The sequence below is a fragment of the Colossoma macropomum genome, unplaced genomic scaffold (genome assembly GCF_904425465.1).
Source record: "Colossoma macropomum unplaced genomic scaffold, Colossoma_macropomum, whole genome shotgun sequence".
Taxonomy (NCBI): Eukaryota; Metazoa; Chordata; class Actinopteri; order Characiformes; family Serrasalmidae; genus Colossoma; species Colossoma macropomum.
In genome coordinates, this window is record NW_023495312.1 from 360,001 (window position 1) to 384,675 (window position 24,675).

The window sequence follows — 24,675 nt, forward strand, 5'->3', positions numbered from 1 at the left end:
AGGATGAGCTTTTCCGGTGATGCACATTTTTGGACTGAGAACATGAGCTCTGATTCATCAGCCTGATCTTTAATGCATCTGTACAATGCAGAAAATTGAGACAGCTACAATTAGACTTAAATTTAAACTTTTTCAGCAGTGTTGCAGGCTGCAGGCCTGTCGTTTTAATGTTGCAGTTTTAGTTTTCCAGACTAACACCAGCTCCTGCTAGAGAGAGTCATTCCCATACCTACAGGATCATGAAGTACTCTGTATCGCCAAAAGTATTTGGACACTCAGCCTAAATGAGTTCAGGTGTTTCAGCCACACCCATTGCAAACAGCTGAATAAAATCAAGCACATAGCCATGCAATATCCATAGACACTGTAAACACTGTAAGCAGAAAGAGGCATGCTGAAGAGCTCAGTGACTTTAAATGTGGCATTGTCTTGGGATGCCATCTTTGCCACAAGTCAGTTTGTAAAATATCAGCCTCAGTTCTCCATCACTGTAAATGGAGCAACAACAGCTCAGCCACAAAGTGGTACTTCACACAAACTCAAAAGCAGTGCCGCCAATCTCCAATCCTCCTATGCATCACTCACTACAGGGTTCCAAACCACCTCTGGAAGCAACATCAGCACAACAACTGTGTTTCGGGAGATTTGTGAAACAGGTTTTCTTGACTGAGTAGCTGCTCACAAGCCTAAGATTACTATGTGCATTGTGCAATACCAAGCGACGGCTAGAGTGGTGTAAATCATGCCACTACTGGGCTCTGGAGCAGTGGAAACATGTTGTCAGGAGTGATGAATCATGCTTCTCTATCTGGCAGCTTGATGGAAGTGTCTGGGTTTGGAAGATGCCAGAACACTACCTACCAGAATGGACAGTGCCAAGGCTATTTTTCAGGGTTTGGGCTCAGCCCCTTAGTTAAAGTGAAGGGTATTATTAAGGCCACAGTATACAAATACGTTTCAGACAATTATACACTTCTATATTAATGCCCGTGGTTTTGAAATGGGATATTCAACAAGCTCACATTGGTGCAATGGTTGTCCACATACTTTTGGCCATGTAGTTTACAAGCTTGTTGCCTGTCAGCTGTAGTCTTTGAGGAGTGTTTGAGTGCAAATTTTCAGAGCAGATGTGAGGCAATGGAAGGTGATCATCAGTCAGCCTTATTGGTGCTAGTTCTGTCTTGTCAGCTTAGTATTTCTGGGCCTTTAAATACATAGAATGGGACAAAGGAATGAGGGCAACCCCCCCTGTTCTCCTACAAACAATTCAGTACCTCTATTTTGCTGAGTTTATTGAGCTAAAATAAAAAAGGCTGTATTTGCAGTGTTCACTGAATTCAGTTTGTGGAATAGGCAAAATGCTTAAAAGGCAGGAAGTAGCTGCACAGACACACATACCGTTGTGCTATAATACAGTGGCCTTTGAAAACTCTACGTTCACAAACTAAGCTCTCTCACACACACACACACACACACACGTCCAGCTGTCTCTGAAGAGGTGTTAGAACTGAGTGAGTGTGCAGAGTGTGTCATCCCTCCCTCCTCCCTTCTCTGTCTGCACCATCCTTCGCTCCTGTCCTCCGTTCAGGAAGCGCTAGCAGGAAGGACAAGTGTGCTCCTTCTCTTCCTCACACACACAGCCCACACACAACCTCCTATCTCCCCAGACACACACACACACACAGCCCTGGGGCTCTCTCCATTACGTCCACCACGCACACATACACACTAAAAGGAGGTTAGCCTTGTCTTTGGCCCCGTTAGCTGTCCTCATGCTGTCTATAAAAAGTTCTACAGCTAAAGAGAACTTGGTTAAGAACTTGTTTGGGCTCAGCTACCCAGAGACTCACACACGTTTGTCCCCCTCTACCCCTGCCGTAACAGTTTCTACTCTTCTGGAAAGACTTTACACTAGATCAGGGGTCCGCAACCCAAATGTTAAGAAGAGCCATTTTGTCAAGTTTCAATAAAAATCTAACCACCTTGGCAGCCACAACATTTCATGTCCATTTTATTGAAGTTTCACCATCTTGGCTGTAAATATGTCTCAGCATGTGCAAATGTCCTAGTTTAGGCTAAAAAATATAAACCAAAATGCAGACTAACTTCGCTCTACTTTAAGCTTTAGCTCAGCTATAGCTGGTTTTCTCGCACCTTAAATGGTGCCCAAGGCGCCAGAATGTAGTTATGTAGCTAACTGTTGCACCATTTAAGGTGGAATGTGAAAACTTAAACAAGAAGCTGGCGAATGAGAAGCTGACTTCAGCTTTGTGACTTTTTAGTGTTTGACAGTTTCTCGTAGCAGATTAAGTGTATCAGGAAACCAGCTGGAGTGCTCATAAACAGAAATAAGTCAATTCATCTCCAAATTATCGATGTTTGTCTTAAATCTTTCTCGTTGCCTTTTTGTTGGCTACTAGCTAGGTGAGACTGTTATCTGTGTTGCTATGTGACCAGCAGTCTGTGCACCAACCTTCAAGGTTAAAGGTTGAGTAAGCAGTTATACATGTAATTCCAGCGTTTAAGACCATTTATTGTTAAAACTATGTTCGAACGTTCAGCTGAGCTTTATTTTACTGCAAAAGAGGGTTGTTTTATTTTAACCTAAAAACCTCATTCTGCTGGGGAGCTGCAACAGGGCAGTAAAAGAGCTGCATGTTGCTGACCCTTGCACTGGTTGTTGGAACATTACTGTGAGGATTTGATCGCATTCAGCCACAAGAGCATTAGTGAAGTCAGGTACTGATGTAGGATGATTAGATCTGTATCACTCCAACTCAATTCTAAAGTATTGGCTGGAGCTTCATTACTCCAGAGAACACAGTTCTACTGCTGCACAGCCCAGTACTGGGGGGGGGTTTATACCTCTCTAGCAGATGCTCAACACTGGGCATGGTGAACTCAGGCTCACGTGCAGCTGCTTCAGAGCTCCTCATTCTATTGGCAAAGTATTACTAACGAGATTAGAAGCTGCATGTGTGTACCTGAACGCCTGTCTCAGCAACAATGGGTCCCTTAACCCTTTTCATATTAGGCTTATCTTTGTGTCCTTCAACAATGTTGACGGAATTTATTCAGATGGAGATTAACTGTTTTTTGTCATTTATAATTGAGCAAACAAGTCAACATAAAAAATGTTTTTATTGTGCTTAACTTCTGTATTTTATTGTGGCAGTAATACGTGTATACTTTTTTATATCAAGAAAGCTGCAGCTCAGCAGAGTCACAACATTTTACACACAAAGAGTAATTTTAAGTGTCTGCATGTAATAAGAATTTTCTTAGTCTTATATCACAACAAACCCTAAAATTTAAAAGTAACCAGGTAGTCCTAGCTAACCTCTACTCAGGCAACTGTTGTACCCAAACCCCGTCCCACCAACATAAACATCAAGGCATACTAATCTTACCTAGACTAAACTCTCTACTTGCTATAACACACAGAAACAAGTTAAAGCTAACCTTTATTTAGGCAAAGCTACATCACATACACATGCACATATATTACTGCAAGCTAACCTTATACAGGATGAGCTACTATTAGCTCATGTGCACATACAAAGGGCTGCTATGACGGGACATGGCTACCTAAGGCAACTAAAGGCCCTTTCTGGGGAGACACACTGATGAGTTTCTGAGGGGGTGTGTTATGAATAGATAAGACATTACAGGGAGGGGCACACATGCAAACACACACCCTGAGGCTAAGAAATTTCTAAGCTTGGCGGCTTTACTGGACACGTAGCTGCCGATAAAGGAGGAATCACCCAAGACGTCACAAGTTCGCACGCACACGCAAGTCTACGTGAAGTGCAGTCAGGACGCATCTGATAATGCATGGATGGCTTAGTTAAGGTTAAAGAAAGTAACTGTGCCACACTCACTGGCACACGCATACCGGCTCCTTCATTAAAACGATTAACCACTAACGATGTGAGTCCTGCAGTAATCCTGTTTAGAGATGATGAGATGGACACATGAGAAGATAGGGCAGGACTAAGTGAGCAAGAGAGAGTTAGAGAGAGCAAGAGAGAGAGAGAATGACAGAAAAAGAGAAAAAAAATAAATAAGTAAAAACAGAAATGGCCACAGGCAAAAGACAAGCTTTAAGAATCACAGGCATGAGCTCATTTCAACCAGGGCTGCGCGACCTGGACGAAATTAAGTATTGGGATTATGTTGGTACATATTGTGATTATGATATAACTTACAGTATATTAGAAACCTATCAGTGAATCCTTCATTTTATAAGGTTAACCACTGATCTGTATTAAGCCCTATTCAAACAGAAATAAATTTGCATGGTTTAAATTTACATTTATATGGTTCTGGAGTAATTATCTCTTTTACAGGTGCTACCCTGTGATTTTATTCCATCTTGATCGGCCATGTCAGTGTTTTTCTGCCACCTCCCTTGACAAAGTCACAGGCCGAATTATTTACTGTTCTTCACCGAACAGTCATGGTCTGATCATTTTAGTCTTGGATACACTTCTCTATGATTTTCCAGGTAGATGACATCATGCATTTTTAACAGTTGCTCATTGTCGTATTTAGCCTGATAGCATGCATATCCATATAAAACACATTCCACTTTACAAAGGGATGGATGGTTTAGAAGAGTCTCCCAACCATTTTCTTAGTTCTTGTGGCAGAACTTTGTCTCCATTCTATCCCTGCGAGGAAACTATTAGTAGGAGAAAAAAGAAAATTCAGACACAAAAGTGAAATCCCACAGGCCGTTATCGGAGGTGGGTGGTAACTGGTTACATTTACTCAAGTACATGTACTTAAGTAAAATATTGATCAATTTGTACTTACCTAAATATTTTCAAATCATCATGCCTTTCCCACCTTTACTGTATAGAAGTACACTAGTGAGTAAAGGAATCTGCTTTTTACTCCGTTTACATATTTTAGCCATTCATACTTAGTTACTACTTCCTTTTTGGTGTTAATTCCATTATGGTTTGTTAGTGACAGCATCTGTACTGCTTTAAGATTGGTGACACCTCTGACTTTGGAGCTTCAGCATTTTCTTTTAGACCAAAAGAATCCCAAAGAGAGAAAAACAAAACCTCACAATCTTCAGTTCCTAAGCTGATACATGCTAAATTTACTAAGAGGTTCCACTGCAGTCCTATAAGTTACTCAGTATTTAAGTAGTTTTTCGACCCAATACTTCCGTTTTTGGGTACTGTTACTTTTACTTGAGTCATTATTTTACCCAAGTATTGATACTTTTATTTGAGTACGGGATTAGGCTATTCCATCTATGACTATAATGGTAGCTACAGGTATAAAACATGACTTTACATTTACATATGCACAATATCATTGACTTTAAAAATAAACATCTGGGTTTGTAGAAAATGCAACCCACTAGAAACTCACTTATCCTACAGCACAAGAGTTTCATCACTGAGGAGATAACCAACAGCCTCCTGACAAAGCAATCAAATCTGAATAGGGCTTGACTTTTCCCTGCCAGTTCACATTCATACATTACTTGTCATTGTATCAGTCATCCAAGAAATTGTGAAATGTTAAGTCTCTATTGCTTTGGCAGCTGCTGTTTCACATACAGATGTCTCTGATGAACAGAGCACTGCTAAAGAGCGATGTAAATATTACATATTGCAAAGATTAAATTTCTGTGTTAGTGATTGATTCAGACTCATTTTAGTTTACATTAACAGGCTTTCTGATGAAGAACCGGACCATATTGTGTCCTAACAAGAGTAAGCTGGACATATAGCTAAGTTAACAGGCTCCAGTAATATTCAGACACAAGTTTTGAGTTAATATTTTCACTGAAGGAGTCAACGTCCAAACTGTAACATTCGAAGTAAAGAACATGTTGCCTGCAAGAGCTGCTATAAAATATTATTGTTTACTACTATTAACTTGGTTTCAATATAACACTGAAAACCCCCATTAGCATGCTGGCAGAAATCAGCATTTAAAAAGGCAAACAGTTAAACCAAAGCTACTTGCAAAGTGAATTACAAGGTGTCTGCAATAAACACTGCCATATAATGACACACTTGACTGGAATATGGACACAATCTTACTCTGTCTTTGAATGCAAATAAGTTTAAAATGTTGAACACATGGTCTCACTTGAATGGCACTTCACTGTCTGTCATTTACATACTGCAGTCTTCTGCGATCGCAAAGGCCAGGATCATGAGAACAATTAAAATCTATTGTGTAGACCTAATTCTCACTGCTGACCACATTGCACTGCTACTGCCGCCGCCTTCTGATGAGGGTTTTGCAACACGGATGCACAGAGAGGGAGAATCACTAAGTCTTGCTCAATGTCAGTGCAAGCTGTGGCAAGACAAGAGGTGAGTAGAGCATGCATTAGAACAGCAACATCCTGTGCACAATAACATGCATACTAGGTCCATGACCCATTTCTTTAAGAAGTCGGCTCATAGGGTTATAAATCTCTGACATCACAACAATTTCATCTGATTCAAAATGATTTAATCCATGATGAAACCTCTATTTTTTTTTTGTAAATACACTGAACACACAAATGTACCGTATATACACTATATACAGGCACTGAAAACATTACACTGATGATTTTTTTGGATCTTTGCAGTCAAAAATAGCCTACAAAACAAGTATATACCTATTTATTATAGTACATATAATTACAGTCAATCACAATTATGAATAACAAAACTACAAAACGTAAGCAGTTAAATCATCATCATCATCTCCAGATCAGTTCAGTTCATCAAAGCAATGGCAGAATTTAAGAGGGACTGGGGTGGTACTGTATTAGGACGATGAGATCATGTTCAGTTTATAAAATATTAATATTCACCACTGTTAGACCAGTGTCAACACTAAGAAACACAAATGTATCGTATACAGATTAAAAATAAGATTTTTTTTTATCTTTGCTTGAAAAATGACCAAAAACTAAGCACAGACTTATTCATTATGACCAATATTACCACAATCCATTATAACTGATTATAAAATTCCAAAATGTATGCAGCTGAATCGCTGTTATCTATAGATTGATGCTTTTTACAGCCCTCTCAGTCCTTTAAAGCAATGGCGAAAGCAAAGAGGGATCAGAGTGATACTGTATTAAGACAGTGAAGTCATCTTCATCATGATGTCACAATCTCAGTCCTGACCTGGCCCAAGCTTTCCTCTGTGACTCACTTATAACCATGACAACAAGGACTGAGACAATTATTCCACAACGACACACGCTCGTGCACGCACAGAAAGTGCAAGACTGACATGGATCATGCAATGACTGACATTCCTGACATGCGGACATGACGTTCCTCAGCCAATCAACTGCGATTCTAGTGAAACTGAAATAACCCGCCTCCTCCTGAGTCTGGTAAGGTAAAGTACAGACAGACCCTGCTGCTTCAGTGCAGTTACTTCAGCGTAACTTTAATAATTCACTGGACTGGACTGAACACAAGCGAACAAATAAGGAGAAAGACTGAATGAGAAAAAGAAGAGAAGAGTCTGTGCTCCGGCCAATTCACTTAAAACCTCTGCAATGTCAGCAATTCCTTGGGAATCAGTCACTCTGTGAGTAATATTTTATTATTGTTAAAAATTCAGAAGCAGAAAGGAGCTGTGAAGTCAGTGTGTTAGTAGGTCAGGGTGCTGCAAGATTAACATCATGTGTGCTAGTGCTACTGATAAAGTTTTGCTTTATTTTGGGGGGGTTTTAGACAGTAATAGCTATAAATCCATATTCTACATTATTCTTGCATTTTATATTATTCCCTGAGGTTATGTGGTTTTTATGTACACAAAAGATAATTCATTTTTACATGATTAATTTCTAACTTTTCTCTTTTTATCCCTTATAATATAAAACAGGCTGTTTTTGTTGCTGTGCCTTAAGACTTATACATGTATATGCTCTGTGTCAATGTATATGATCAACAAAGTCAATTTCAGGATCAATAAAGTCAATTTTGGGATCAATTATTGTGTAATTTATGTCTTTTATTTCTGCCTAATATATGTAAGTTTATGCAAAATTATAGGTCTTGTTACTGTAAAGCAGCAATTTCCTTCAGGATCAACAAAGTTAGTCTCTGTCTATCTCTTTATCTATCTGTCTATATACACTGTATGTAAGTTTGTTTGATTTTGTTTGTTTGCTGATTTATATGACTTGTTGAACATCGTTGCCCAATACTATGGGCATTAACATAGAGTGTGCCACCTTTTGAGGCTAGAACAGCCTCCACTCCTCTGGGAAGGCTTTTCACAAGATCTTTGAACATATCTGTGGGAAATGGTGCCCCATTCAGCCAAAAGATCTTTTATGAAGTCAGGCAATCAACGGTCCAGTTCAGCCCAAAGGAGTTTAGTGATGTTGAGATCAGCGCTCAGGCCACTGGAGTTCCTCCACACCAAACTCAGCAACATCACCCTTCACTGGAACTAATGGGAAGAGCCCAAACCCTAACAAAAAAAACAATCCCAGACCATTACCCATCCTCCACCAAACTTCAATGTGGCGCATGGCGCTATGCATTCTGATAGGTAGCGTTCTCTTGGCATCCGCCAAACCCAGATTCATCCATCAGACAGCCAGACAGTGAAGCGTGATTCATCACTGTTAATAGACAGAGTCCACAGACAGAGAGATGCTTCAATTTCATTATAACAGCATTTACAGTTGACCAGGGCAGATCTAGCAGAGCAGAAATTTCACAAAGGCAAATTTCTTGTGGCAAAGGTGTCACATGACAGTGCCATCACTGAGCTCTTCAGTATGACCCATTTTACTGCCCATTTGTCAATGGAGATTGCAAGGCTATGTGCTTGATTTTATACACCTGTTAGCAATGTGTGGCTGAAACAACTTAATAATTAGAAGGGGTGTCCACATACTTTTGGCCATATCGTGTACTACATCAAAGTCTTATTTCAAAAAGTGAGGACAGTTTGGTTTTCCTTAATATGGGCCCTTTAACAAATCATTTGCTTTGTTGGTAGTGTTATTTTGTTGCTTTAAAGCAACTTTTGCTTTTTTTCTGGAAAATAAAGCTTGAAAGCGAACTTTTCGTTAGTTTTCTGGAGCAGTCGGAAAGCTGTAAATGTTTTATTACTTTACTGAGTTAGTGCAAATCTATTTAGTGGTGCCTGCTTCAAGTGGAAGAGAATGTTTTGAGGATGGAAGGATGAAAAAATATAATGTAAATGGAATAATAAAATAAAGGAGACAGAATTAATGACCTGTGTGAACAGAGAGGGAAAAAAGGATGAAAATAAGGATGGAAAGGAGTGTTCTATCATTAAGGACACCCATGCCAAACGCTTAAAGCTGCACATTAGGCCTGGAAACTCTAGCATCTTCAGAAAGGCCAACAGTAAGTGGGAGAGACAGAAATGGGCTATCACTACAGAAAACAGCGGCATACAGCGAGCCAATCGCCTGAAACTTCATATCTAGTTTAGTGACCTGCTTGTAAACTGGGGTAGTAGGAGTTTAGAAGACAAAGTAAGGGGCATAATAGCTTTAGCTTTCAGGTCCAGCAAAGGGTGGCTCAGTTTATATGCTGGTGCTATTCTGTTTAGTGCTAACAATTATGTCTATAATCAAAGAACTTGTTTACTATCAACTTATTATCAATATCATTAAGTTAATTGACTGTTCTCTTTATTTTCTGCAGTCATCATTCAAGGTCCAGTCTGTGAAACAAGCACTATCTTCTTTTATGGTGTAATTAAATGACGGATGCCGTATCATCCATACAATTCCTGCGGTGTGTTACAATCTATCAAAAGCACTTTATTTAAAAGTCAGTGATGCATGGAAAATAAAACTTATTATCATAATCAATATTGTCAACGTTGTCCTCGTCTAATCTATGCAGACCTATCAAACAACTATTAGGATCAAATTGAATTTTTTCTCTGATAACTTAATTCCCACTGACACTCGTCTGCAGTCTCTGTGATTGGTCAGGATACTCACAGCACACAGTAGAATATTTAGGGACTGGTTAGAGGCTCATTTACATACTGTGGCCTTTTGCAATATCAGTATTGTTAAAGCCAATGTTGTCATAACAATTCACGAACTGTATATTGTGTAGCCCTGATAACCATTAATAGGTACTATCGTGAGTTGTGAATGATGGCACCAACTGAGTACTGGTAGTGAGACGATATTAGCAGAACATACTGGATCAAATATCAGAGTGAAAAAAAATCTAATGTAATCTATTCCCAGTATATATTTCTGTAGAACATATAAAGAAGAGTCTTCATTGTTCAAAGTGACTGTTTGTTAGCGTCTCAGAGAATCAGCGGTGTGTGAGTGAGCCCATAGGGCCCATAGAGCTTCATCTACTCTCTCCTCAGCACTAATACTAAAGCCCAATGGGTCTTTCTGTAGCTCTTTACTGACCCTTTTGTCAGGAGAATGACAGACATCCACCATGATCATACTGATGTCAGGCACGTTAAACACACACACACACAAAACCACAGTAGAGGAACAAAAATTCAATACATGCCAGGACAGCCATTCACTGCCTTCAATCTTTCACATTGCCATCAACACCTAAGGCCTCAGTGCAATGCATGCTGTGCCCCGCAGACTTTCAGTGCATCTGGGAGAAATTCTGGTGAAAGACATGCGACCTAGTATTAACCCTTTTTTTCCTGGATATGCTGCTTTGCTCTAGGTGTGCTATAAAATTAAAACATTTCCTGTTTCCTGTTTACACAGCCGAGTGACTGCTTGCTGTGCATAATACCATGATTTTCTCCAAAGACAATTAATTTTGCATTGTTACCTCTTCACAGCAACACTTAATTCTTAAAGAAAATGCTATTTGAACTTCAAATCCCACAGTTCCCTGCACAGCTGCATGTGCTCCATTTAAGTGTCTTACAAAAGTCAGAGACCACCATTTATTTAATTTCCAGTCAAAATGGTCAATAAGTGAGTTGTTTTCATTTTTAAGTGAAAAACAGAAAAACTACACAGAAGCCTTGACAACTAAACAGAATATCAAAAATTTCAGTTTTTAGTCAGTCTTTTTGCCTTTATTACAGCTTGCATTCTTTTTAGGAGACATGCTTTCAGTTTTTCAAAGAAACTCTGAAGTTCAGTCTTAGAAGTTGGTTGCATTTTCTGCTTCTCATGGTAAAAGTAATCCCAAAAGCATTCAGTGATGCTGTGGTCAGTCCATTGTTCTCAGAACAGCGGCAGCTTCTTTGTTTTCTTAGTAATGACTTGAAAGGTACACATCCTTTCAGACTCAGTGTTCAGTTGTCTTCTCACAGTGGAAGGATGGACAAAAACTCCTGTGGATTTTTTCAGATCTGAAGCAAGAGTGGAGCTTGATCTTCTCCTCTCTCTCAAAGATGACAGCTTTTAGTACTGTTTATCTGATGGGGACAGTTTGGGTCGTCTGCCATGTCCCGGAAGTCCCATTTTCCCTAAATATTTTAATACTTTTTTGAACTCCAGTTTTGGAAACTTGCTTTTTCACTTATTTTCCTCTGATTTTGGATCATCTTAGAAACAACATCTGCAAAATTAATAACTTCTCATTTTGACTGGAAATAAAAAGAATAGAGGGTGGTCTTTGACCTCTGCACAGTACAGAATAGAAGATGATGGTGAAATAACCTCTCTATCAGTATGTGAACATTAGTTGAATCTCTGGGATAAGAATGTGATCCAAAGCAGAACTTGGGATTTGTGAAAAGTATTAGTAGCAAAATGAGATTTTAAACCAAGTCAAGATGAACACTTTTTGGAAGAGGTGTTTGTTGTTAGTCTATTGAGCAAAACATTACAGTATTTCATTTTTTGTGCATGGGAATAGGTCATAGTGTCATGTGCAGGCATAAACACACGGATAAGACTGTTTATGGTTGACACAAGTGTTTCCAGTAAGAAGCATCCATGAAATGCCCAAAATAAACCTGAAAGCTTTTCTAAGACCTCAGCACTGCAGAGAGTTTAAAATATCCTCAATGTTCAACTGTAAGCATCTGAAGTTTCACAGCGGGCAGGAGGGATATTTTTATTCTTTTCCGTGTCACTTTGCAGGTGGGAGTTTGACTGAAAACAAAAGAAAAGTCTCCTGAAAGGAAAAAAAAGATGTCAGAGGCTTTGGCTTAACTACAGTGAGAGTGACGGCGTGCATGTGCGTGAGAGCGAGAGAGAAAGGGAACTAGAAGACTAGAGGAACCCAATGAAAAAGAAACTGAAAATCCATTTTAATCAGTTCGGTGAAAAGACCAAACAACGACTCAGAGACAAAAGCACCTACGGCCAATAACTCAATTGAAGCAAGATGAATGTTCCCGGAGAGAAAAAGAAAAAGAAAAATCTCGACTGCTTGAGTCATGGGAATTTCCCCATACCTTCCGCAAGGCACGAAGGCAGTGAGAGAAGCTGGAAAAAAAATGCCAAACATTTTGTGCGCATCACTTCGATACCTCCTGTATAACTCTTCCTCCAACACACCCTGCGCAATCTGAAGGTGAACGTGACTGACAGATTAAAACATTGGTGGTGTTGTGGAGAAATGTGGGCTGAAACCTGAAACAATAAACCAGTGCTTAGATGAGCTGAACATAAACTCAAGTATAATCGGTACTGTGACAAATACTATAACAACAACATCTTATATAGCATATATACAAGAACTACTTATGGAAAATGATCTTAAGTTATATAGGCCTACACTGTAAATTAAATTAGTTGACTTTACTTTAAAAAAAAAAATCATTGTAAACCTACTGCCTCAAAAAATTAAGTAAAATTACTTAATAGGTTAAAGCTTAAATAACATTATATTTTTGTTATCTGTATTATTTCAGCAATCCACACTTCTTTAGCAGGTAGGGTAACTCAAACAGCCCAATAACTAAACAGTTTCAGTTGAGCTGAGAGCACACTACTTTTTCAAGTTCTGATTACTCTCGATTCAATCAGCATAGTGAGGTTAACCTCTCATTTAATTGTACTTTGCTGCAAATATTTGTCTGTGCGTAATGCATTAGTATCTAGGAAACAATGACATTACTTTAAATGGTTTGTTTCATACAATAATGAACAAATGACTGCATAATCAATGGCTGTATACTTCCACTGTCCATACTGTGATAAAGAAATGAATAAGAAAAGAGTGAATCATTACTGAGGAATCAAATGGCATCATTTACATTCTGTTCAGAAACTGCTTGGGACTGGTATTCCCCAACTAATAGTATTCCTGGATATAGGCTGATAAAACAACATCATGCTAACATGATGAAACTTAACATTTTAGTATGAGAATATGATATGATACAAAAATAACACAATGTGAAGAGAACTAACAAAAAATAAAGAGTTAATTAACAGAAGCCAACAAAACTGGTAAGAATGCTGGGAAACTTTTGAGGCAAAAGACGCTTCAGTCTGTAGGGCTTCTCCTATAGCGCTGATCTGGATTACACAAGACATAGTACATATATCTGCATGAGTAAAGTAACCGTCATGGTTTACAGTGTATGTAAACATTAACTGTCATTCAAGCACGCTTGTGTAAACCCACGCTTGTGTTTTTTATGTCTCGTACGTTCTGAAAACTGTATAATTCTTCTTAAGAGGCCCATATCATGAAAAACATTTCCCTCGCTTTTTTTTTAATAAAGGAGGTTGAAGTAATACTAAAACATTGTTAAAGTTTCAAAAGCACTATTTACTATCCAGCCTATATAGTCCGTACATGAAAACTAGGCTGCAAAAACAGCCTGTTTTAAATCTATATTTCTGTGATGTCACACGAATCAACTGTTTTATATAAATATATAACCACGTATGCAGGCCGCAGTAGTTTAGAACAGAGTTCATTTGTCTCATATCTGTCCTAAAGGAACAGTAATAAAGGCAGCCTACAGATCTAAGGGATAAAAAGAGTTATTATGACCATAAAGAGAATTATGACCATTTGTGATACATAAAACCACACAAATGTTATAAGAGGACCTCAAAGGAAAAAATTAAATGCATGAAAAAAGTGCAGGATGTGGACCCTTTAAAGCTTCATTATGAAAGATTTTTTTTTGTTAAAATTAAAAGAAGCAGCCTTTACTCAGAAATCACGCTAAACTGCTAAAATATGATGTCCATGCGCTGTTTCATGTCACCCAGGAAAGCCTGAAATAATAATTTTAACATTTTTTGGACCATATTATACATCTTTGCGTATTAAATCACACATAGGCCCAAAATGAGGGTCCAGCTCGATGAAATTATGATGACAACAGTAAATAAATCACTTACATCGTTGGAAGACATGTTCTTCACCAAGTTTTGAGTTCTGAATTCTCTTTAAATTCCCTTTGAGCATGCTTACAATCATCAGATTCATTTGCTCGGTAAAGGGATAGGTCAGAAAATGTTCTGTATGTTGCACGCAATTCCAGTCTCCAAAATTCTCAAACATTATATATTGCAGCTTTAACATAGGCTATACTTGCATCTGTTTTATATGTCAAGATGTCTTGATTCTACAGAGATCTAATTAAACGGATTGGTTCAGATCAGAAAAATACAAATTTTATATCAAAATAAATGATAGCACACTAACACTGCCATGTGCAGAATGGTGATGTTTTAAAGCCTAAAATGCTTCACGTAAAACCTTCTCCAGCATGTCTCCATTTTCAACGCTCTAAAACTGAAATATCAATATATCAGTGTAACGAAAGTATAATTAAAATATCAGCAAAATGTATGCCAAATCTGACAGCAGGCATCAACTAAATAACTAATATAACTCCAACTAATAGTTACTGTTTAAATTTTTTGAAAGCTTCATGTCTTATTTAATTGATCAATGACTCAATCACTGACAGCGGCGTCCACAAAAGATGGTAAATAAGAGACTGTCAGAAAAGAGTGAAGGGTGTATGGCCAGTACAGTTTAATTCTGATTTCTCAATACTGTATTTAAATTGTTACATTCAGCATCAATTTATAACAGAATTAATAAACTGTCTATCTGCACCACCCCTAAAAATGCTTTAGTAAAGCATCTTTGTCTTTTGTCTTTGTGAGCGCTTAAAGAACCATGTGAATGTTTAAATGGTTCTTTGTATGTTTAAATGGTGCTTCTCTAGAACTGAAGGCCTCCTATATATGGTTCTTTATAAAAACCTTTGTTTTAAAAAAACAAAAATGTCTTGGAAGCTCCAGCTTGTTTTTTTTTTATATTTGAATAACACATTATGGGATTCAAAACATTCCACTGTCCTTTAAGACGCAGTCTGCACTGCCTTGCAGTGAAACTGCTCCACAGCTTTTGTAAGGCATTGTTTGAGCAGGTCTGCAGACGATGGGACCTGGATCTTGATTGGGTGCCAGACACAGATGCCTTTTTCTCGCTCTCTCAAGATCTTACCGCAGTGGCAATTACTTTGTTATAGTCACGGAGCCACTCACCTTTTCTCTCTCTCACCATTCCCCATTGTCTGTCTGTGTGTCTGTCTGTGTGTGTTTGTGTGAATAATGGTGTGTCTCATGCTGCTGCTCTAACACATACTCTACGCACTTCTTCTTGTAAAGCTTGCCACAACTTGCACTGCCATTGAGCAACACTTAGAGCTAGTGATTGTCTCTCTTTTCTCTATTGCAAAATCCCATCAGAGGGCAGCAGCAGTATTAAGCCGATTAGCAATTAGCGTTTAGCAATTTGCAATTAGCCAAAGTTCAGTGAAAATAAATAAATATATTAATATATAAATAAATAAATTTACACAGTATTCCAATGAGCCCAAATACAGTCAATCAGTCAACTTGTTTGGTATCTGAGTTTGCTTCTTTAGTTTTGCACTGGAGCTACAAGGCTAACAAGCAATTGAAGCTTTTACCCCCAAATTAGCATTGTTTAACCTACACCATCATCGCATCCTTGCTTCAAACCCGGTCATACACTCATGGAAAAAAAATCTTGTAACAAACCCATGTTGGTGTTACAAAGAACCATTTAAAAAAAGATTCTTTAAACAACCACAATATAACAATTACTCCATCACAGAGCCCTGTTTAAATTAATTTAATGCAGTGCAGAATTTAAAACGTTGAATAAAAATCACTGCATTTGTCATTTTTAATAGTATTTTTAAATGTAAATGTACTGATGCTTTTGGTTTGCACATCGCAGAAATGTCTTGAAGCATCATAATGTTAGATTTTCCCCATATTGTCCAACCCTAGACTTGCTTATGTGGTTTCTAGCACTGTATGACATACCGTTATTTATGAAAATGGACAAAAGGATGGACAAAATTCAGGCTACATAATGTCTACTACTACTGTCTTTAGCTGTGGCATGTCTATTTGTGCACTGCGTAAATCTGATTTTTCACCAAACTATCACTTTAAAGGCTCACCATCCCCACTGAGTGGTACCTGTGGCCATTTCATCTCTCCTCTCTTTCTGTGCCTCCGTCCATTGTCTTGATCTCTGTCCCTTTTGTCTACCTTTCTTTCTCTCTCTCTCTCTAATCACCTAATCTCTTCATTCTTACATTCTCTCTCTCTCTCTCTCTCTCTCTCTCTCTCAATCAAACGGAGCGGAATGGAGCGTGACTCGTGCCATGCGCCAAAATTGGTCGCAGTGCAAACAAAAGGAAGGGAGACAACTAGCCTTCACCGACTGCAGAGGAGAACAGATACAAATGAACAGAATCACCAGCCGGCCGGCATGTTTGTACTGATAACACAGCATTTAAAGAGGCCACAACATAACTCCTCATCATTACTCACTGATAACAAAACATTCTAGCAGCAACAATCAACTAGAGACGGATTTGCTCATTTACCGATCAATGCCAGGCAAACAGAGAATAGCCGGTCTGTTGGGGAATCAAATTTGCAACTTGAATCAGACACAGCTTTGGAGCTCAATGATTATCCAATAGGGGTGTAACAATGCATATATATTCTGGTTCGATGTGATTTTTGGTTGAGAGGTGAAGATTCAATTCAGTTCTTGGTATTTTATGTGTAAAACATGATTCTCGTATTGAAACGGATGCACTCTTATTTTCCAAAGGTGCTCTTCTGTTCATACAAATCACAGATGCATATTCCAGTGGTGTTGCCTATTCAAAGCAAATGACACTGCTCCAGCTGACCTATCTGCAGATATTGTATTGTTATTGTGATTTTATAATGAGCATCACACATTAATGAGCACTACGTTTCATTAAAAAGAGCGCATATTTAGGCCTGTGTAACTGGATTTAATGTAGTGCAGTATGAAACAGTTGAATAAAAAAAACTTGTATCCAGAGTGGGAGTTTTTTAATGTGGTACTACTAACATACTGCATAAAAATCCTGATGCTGTGTATCACAAAAACGTCTAACTATTGTTATATGATATTTTTGTCATATTGTCCACCCCAACCTATCCACGCTCCACCCACAAATTCATTCTTTCATAGCAACTGTGGCTATGGTGGACAAGCTTTATTGAACATTGACAAAATCCCATTCAACATAATGAGAAATTGTGGAGATCTTTGTTTTGAGCTGATACATAAGACTGAGTGCTATAGCTACTCAAAACTTGGTAGATTGGAGGTTACGTCTCCAAATGTGTCAAACTGAAATCAGGTGCACATGATCAGGTGCTAATGATCAGAACATCATTAGAGAATATCTTGGAGGAACTTGTCTTTATTACACTGAAGATATCTGGTCTGGTTTGCTCTTTGTTATGGGAGTTTAGGGTATCATCATGCTTAGATCAAAAGAGCTCTCTGAGGCCTTCAGAAAGAAGGCTGCAGATGCATACAAGTCTGGAAAAGGGTTTGAGAAGTGTTTCCAAAACATTGGAAATCAATCCTTCAACTGTCCCGAACATCATCTATAAGTAGAGAAGATTTAAAACCACTGACTCCATGTCCAGCCCAGGCCACCCCAGCAAAGAACCCAAGAACAGACTGTAAGATGCTAAAAGAAGTCTTTAGGAAGCCCAAAATTTCATCACAGGATCTGCAAGTAGCTCTTGCCACAGTGGATGTCAAAGTGCATGCATCTACCATTAGAATGAGACTGCATAATTTTGACATACATGGGAGATTTGGACAGGCGAGTCAAATATAGAGATATTTGGCTACAGTACCAGAAACCGTGTTTGGTGAAGACAGCATTTGATCAGGAGATTTTTATTTCTGTAAAGCATGATGGTGGAAAGGTTATGGCTTGGGGCTGCTTTGCTGCCTCAGGACCAGGCCAACATGCAATCACAGAGTCAACTATGAATTCTCCTTCATACCAGAGAGTGCTTGAGGAGAATGTGAGGCCATCTGCCAAAGGTTTCAAGCTGAAGAACTGGACCTTCCAACAGGATAAAGATCCCAAACATCCAAGTAAATCCACCAAGGAATGGCTCAAAAGAAAGAAATGGAGGGTTATGAAATGGCCTAGTCAAAGCCCAAATCTGAATCCCATTAAAATGTTGTGGATGGATTTGAAACTTGTTGTTTAGGCAAAGAAACCCCTCAAACATTGCATAGTTGAAAGAATTCTACACAAAGTAGTGATCAAAAATTTTTCCCAGTAGATGACAGAAACTGGTAGACAGTTATAGGAAATGTCAACATAGTTGATATCTGTCAAAAGGGGCATTGAAGCCAGGGGTGTACACACTTTTCCAATAATAAAAAACACATCTCTATTACATATATCTATACACACTGTTGAGCTGATGATCAATACTGATGTGCCCACAGATGTCAAAAAACAAAAACAAAAACATTTCATGGGGTTTACTGATTTTTTCACATAACTGTATGTTTATGTCCCAACAAACAGAATCTGAATTCTATATTGGGTGCACTTACATCAGTTGGGTTGAGGCAAACACGTAAATAAAGTAAAGCAGAAGACGCACCTACTGAGATGTGTCACAGGCCTCACAAAAAACAACACAAGTTCTAACTTCTAACTTGATTCTTTAACACTTTCAGAGCGCAGTGGTGAATAATGTTTGTTTACTTAAGCTTGAGCTGTTGGCATCAGTTGGAAGCTACTAAACATTAGCCATTTTGCCTGTTTGCCAATCAGCCAAGCTGGCCAGTTTAATAGTACATGCAAGGAAGAAAAAGGATTTTGTTACTCAAACTTATTGACATGGCAGGTAAGCAACAGGTAAATAATATGCCAGTGACAGGCCTAGCTGCTATGAAAAAACATTTCTGGACAGAGCATGGATAGGTCATTTCGGATGATGTTTCCATTGTTAAATCAGTGCAATCTGAGGACAGCATATTGGCTATTATGGTCAGCCTATGCACCGTCCAATACTAGTCAGGAAATGTTGTGTTGTGAGATATGGCAAGGGTTCTTGATGAGTCACACTTTTCTTGTGTGTTCAGAAATATGTCATGCTCTTTCCCACAGGCTTCTCATACACAGACCAAAGGAACAGTGACTGAATGATTCAACATTCAACGGACTCTCCAGACCTTTGTCAACAAATGTCAACAGACAGTCACTTTCCGTCCATGCGCACACGCCTCCCTGCGTCTCTTTTTCACACACACAGGTGTCGTGTATCTCTCATTAAGCCGTATTAAGCTCTAGTTAAGCAGCTGGGGTGAGTTACAGGGTTGCTGTGTCTGTCAGTGTGAAATAAAAACAAGTTCAAATCCATTATTAATGCCAATCCTCAAAACGACACATGGGACTGAAGTGAGAGGTATTAATGCAGCCTAATGCATCCCCCCGAAAGCTCCAATAGCCCAGTACATGCCAAACAAGAGAACAACAGCAGATAGAAGATGTCCTCAGGATTAAATCACAACTTCAGCCTACAAAAACAACACCATGCAGAAAATGCTTCAGTATTACACCTCAGGTCCAGTCACTTTGAGTTACTATAATTATACAATTCAGTGACCTGGAAGACGTGAAACCTTCACAACAGCACAGTTTCATGGCTTGGGCTCTTAACAGGCAATTCTTCACCGGTTTTCTCCTGTAGGCCCCCACACAACACTGAGAAACGACTCAATGGGCAAAAATGTCCAAACAGCAAAAGGGTCTCACTCCTTGCCCCTTAAGGGGTTTATACCAATGATGTTTCAGGATTTCTACATGAGATGTGACACAGTTGTTCAGCATGGTCCGATGTGAAATGTTCCTAATGATAGTGATAGGGACCAAAAGCCGACCTCGCATAACGTTATTAGACAAAACTGTTAGCGAGTGGTCTGCCAGAAACACGGTTTTATGATAGTTTTACGAAGAGCTTTGGGCCTGAAGAAAACATTGTTCTTTTGATTTACCACAATTTTACTAATACACACACACACACACACACACACACACACACTCGTATACACACATACATATACACATTATATATATACACATACATATATATATATACACACACACACACACACACACACACACAAAGTCAGCAGTCATAAATAAAGTGGCTAGATCTGCATTGTATACACCACCATCTCTGGTTCCTACCAGCACCACTGTAAAGAAATCAGAGTTACTGTAACAGTTACATTGAACCATTTCACACCAAAACACTCAGAGACTTCGTTTACATCAATGCAGATTTTGGAAAACCAGTGGAAGTCCCCTCTGACACCATGTGCATCTTTTCACACCATATCAGCTCAACCCAACCTTCAGAAAAGGGCAATCTGTGCTGAACTGCCCGCTGTGTGTTTTCATTAAACGTGACTAGCTGGTTTAAATCGCTCTAAAGCCCCAGCTGTAACGCTACGCATTTTACTGACTAGCACGTCTGAAGGCTTTGTGTCTGTCTGGACTGTGCACTCTTTCTCTCCGGCTGCGCTTAAATCCGCATACTGTCATACTAAACAGTGTGGCAGAAACAGTACATCACTGTTAGAGGCACTTTTATTAGTAAATAAGTATAGTTATAGTGGTACGTTGTGTTGGACGCAGCCTTTGTGTTGTTTTGGAGTCACGTTAAGTGTAACGTTAATGTCATTAGCCAAACTAGCCCAAACACGCAGCGTTCAAACCGACGGGGGAAAATCCCACAGAAACCATGTGAAATCACGTCAAATTGAGTTTTTCTTAGTGAACAACGTTGTTACACTGGTGGACGAACGTTATTCACCGCCAGTTTCTCTCTTTGTTTTGGAGAAGTAACGTTAATGTTCACGTAATCTGCCGTTAGTGGCGAAAACATACAGCGTTCAGCCTCCGTAGCGACAGATGTACCACAAAAACGCAGATCTAACCCTGTTTTTAAATGAATGACCTGGTTAAACAGGTTATGTCCCGTGTAAACGTGTTGTTTTTATCGGAGTAGTAGATCTGTGTGGCTGAAACAGGCACATGACGGCTGTGCATCCGGCAGGAAGAACAGCGGGTTCACCCTCTTCCTCCAGCCGCCCAAAAGGCGTCTTACCTGGGCACGCAGCTCGGGGAGGACCGGTCCACCTCCCAGGTGGCGTACAGGTTCATGTGGACGGGCCGGCTGGAGCTGATGTTGACCGCTTTGGAGGGCTGAGGGGACGGAGCTCCGCCAGCCCGAGGCAGCCCGCCGCGCTCAGACATGCTGGAGCTTCTCAAGCACACAGACGGACGGCGAAGGTGGGGAAGGGGGTGAGGCGGGAGAGTGGGGTAAGAGGGGCAGTTGTCCTGAAGCTCCGCTGCTCCGAAAGCTCCGAAAAGCCCCTACAGGGCGAGCAAAAGCATCCGTCCGTCCAGAGGTGTGAACGGACCACTGAACGCTCCTGTCCGTGTTTACAGTCCGCAGGGCCGGGGGGGAGAGGAGGAGGAGCCGGAGGAGGAAGCGGAAATTTAACACAAACCAGAGACGAGGAGAAACAGCAGCAGAGCGCTTACAGAGAGAGAGAGACAGACAGACAGAAAAAGAGAGAAGGAGAGGGAGTGAGAGTAAGAGAGAGAGTGACACAGAAAGGGAGAAAGAGGAAGAGAGAGAGAAAGGGAGAGTGAGAGAGTCACAGGAAGGGAGTGTTAGAGTAAGAGAGAGAGACAGACAAAAAAAGAGTGAAGGAGAGGGAGAGACAGACAGAAAAAGAGAGAAGGAGAGGGAGATAGAGAGAGAGAGACAGAAAAGGAGAGGGAGGGTAAGAGAAAGAGTGACACAAAGGGAGAGAGAGTAAGAGAAAGAGAGACAGACAGAAAAAGAGTGAAGGAGAGGGAGAGAGTAAGAGAGAGAGCGACAAAAAGGGAGAGTGAGAGACACAGAAAGAGAGAGTAAGACTAAGAGAAAGAGAAAAAGTGAAGGGGAGGGAGAGAGACAGAAAAGGAGAGTGAGAGTAAGAGAGAGAGAGCGACACAGAAAGGGAGAGAGAGTAAGAGAAAGAGAGACAGACAGAAAAAGAGTGAAGGAGAGGGAGAGAGAGTGAGAGACAGAAAGGGAGAGTGAGAGAGAGAGAGCGACAAAAAGGGATAGTGAGAGACACAGAAGGAGAGAGTAAGACTAAGAGAGAGAGAAAAAGTGAAGGGGAGGGAGAGAGAGTGAGAGAGAGCACGACAAAAAGAGAGAGTGAGAGAAAGACAGAAAAGGAGAGTGAGAGTAAGAGAGAGAGAGAGAGCGACACAGAAAGGGACTGTGAGAGTAAGAGAGAGAGAGAGACAGACAGAAAAAGAGTGAAGGAGAGAGAGAGCACGACAAAAAGAGAAAGTGAGAGAGAGAGACAGACAGAGAGTGAGTGAGAAAGAGAGACCGAAAGGAATAGCGAGCGAAAGAGACCGAAAGGAAGATCAAGCAAAAGAGAGAAAAGAAGAGGAGTGAGAGAGAGAGAAAAAGAGAGAAAAGGAGAGAGAGAGCAAAAAGAGAGAAAAGGAGAGAGAGAGAGACAGAAAGGGAGAGCGAGAGAAAATAGAAAAGGAGAGAACAAAAGAGAAAAAGAAAGAAAAGGAGAGAGAAAGACAGATAAAGGGAGAGAGATAAAGAGCAAAAGGAGAGAGACAGTGAGCGCAAAAGAGAGAAAAAAAGAAAAGGAAAGCAAAAGAGAGAATGGGAGAGAGATTAAGAGCAAAAGGAGAGAGCAAAAGAGAGAAGAAGAAAGAGAGAAAAGGAAAGAGAAAGAAAAAGAGAGAAGGAGAGAAAATAAAAGATTATATGTGCATACATATAGTATATATGTGTTCATTGACATAGAAAGAGAGAGTGATACCTACTGTATACATATGTATACATTGAGAAGGAACTGTGTTTGGGGTAGAGTGGTTTAGATTTCCATTTACTTTCTACTTTTGTCTTTTTTTCATGATATTCATTGTTGGGAGTGGGCTTTACATAAATCAGTGCACTGCTATACCATGTTCACCACCTTTAGAGAAATAAAAATGTGTTTTTTATAACATGTCAGCTGTTATTATTTTAAAAAAAAATCATTATATCCAAAATTGGTATGGTTGGATATGGATATACAGAAATAAATCAATAGATGTTTTACATATAACCTATATTGTTGTGAGATTGATTTGCCCAAATATAGATTTTATTTATTATTATTTTACTTAATTTTATTGTACTTGCTATCCTGCAACAACTTTGTCCTATAGCAGTTGTGTGTGTGTGTGTGTTTGTGTGTGTTTGTTTGTGTGTGTCAGACTTTACACACTGACTCACCTGTGAAACATCATTCCACCTGAATTTGTTCTTAGATTGTCATCATTCCAGTGTAGGACTCACGGTTGCTGTGGAAAATCAGTGCTGATTGCTGGAATGTAAACGAGACGAAGCAGTTCTATTTAACTTCACATGTAATGGTGAACACTGAGGTGATTAGTGAATACGAGAAAGAAAAACAGATAAAGGTCACAAATCATCCAGGTTAACGAGCTCATAGTGATGTCATTTCCTGTCCTTTTGTATTTGCCTGACTGGTCTTCAGGCTCATTCGATCACACTCTCAGATAAGCTTAATACAAAACGTTGGCTGAGGTGGTGCCTACAGGCTTTTGGACATACAGTCTTAGCTGTGAAAAAGTTTTTGTTTTATTTTTTTTTCCCTGTATTTTAAACTCAGCAAATAAAGTTGCAGAAAAATGCCATAAATAAGTTATTTATGATCAGAAAATCAACAAGCATGTAATTTGACTTTGCACAATAATATATAATGTATGCCACAGATGAGGCAGATACAGGTTCAATTGAAAAAGGCTATAGTATTCCTATGATTGAAGAGAACAGTGTTTTCTGTAATTCATTCAAAGCTTTGAGGCTTCATGCAGATGGGTGATACACATCAGAGGAGGCTTGTGCCACCTTTCATTAATAACAGTGGGAGCTGGCATTGACTAATTCCAACAAACCGTGGGGAAAATCATATCACAGATTAATCTTTCTCATACTAATTAGCAGTACATTCCGAGTTTGAATATAGTTTGACACAGATACGTTAAAGAGCCCATATTCTTTATTTTTCTTGTACTGCATGACAGTTTTAAGTCATATTTATATTACAATTTCCAACCATTCTTGACCTTGTCAGTGCCGGTATGGTATATAATAAGAGACATAAACAGCTGCTTAAGGCCCTGCAGCCGCCCCCTAACAACTTCTGGGTTATTACTGTACCATAATGTTATTTGAGCTGGATTAGTTGTACCAGAGGAGGTTTGTAAGCGATTCAACTAGCTGATTCGTAAAGTATC

At 39.4% G+C, this 24,675-nt stretch overlaps 1 protein-coding gene across 1 annotated transcript in view; it reads right to left on the reverse strand.

Moving 5' to 3' along the window:
- Window positions 1-21,802, reverse strand: part of LOC118801734 (phosphofurin acidic cluster sorting protein 1-like) — a 77,424-nt gene extending 55,622 nt beyond the window's left edge. Inside the window, exon 1 of the mRNA XM_036562097.1 lies at window positions 21,449-21,802. Coding sequence (XP_036417990.1) covers window positions 21,449-21,597 — 149 coding nt within the window. The 5' untranslated portion in view covers window positions 21,598-21,802. The remainder of the gene's footprint in view (window positions 1-21,448) is intronic.
- Window positions 21,803-24,675: the final 2,873 nt, after the last annotated feature.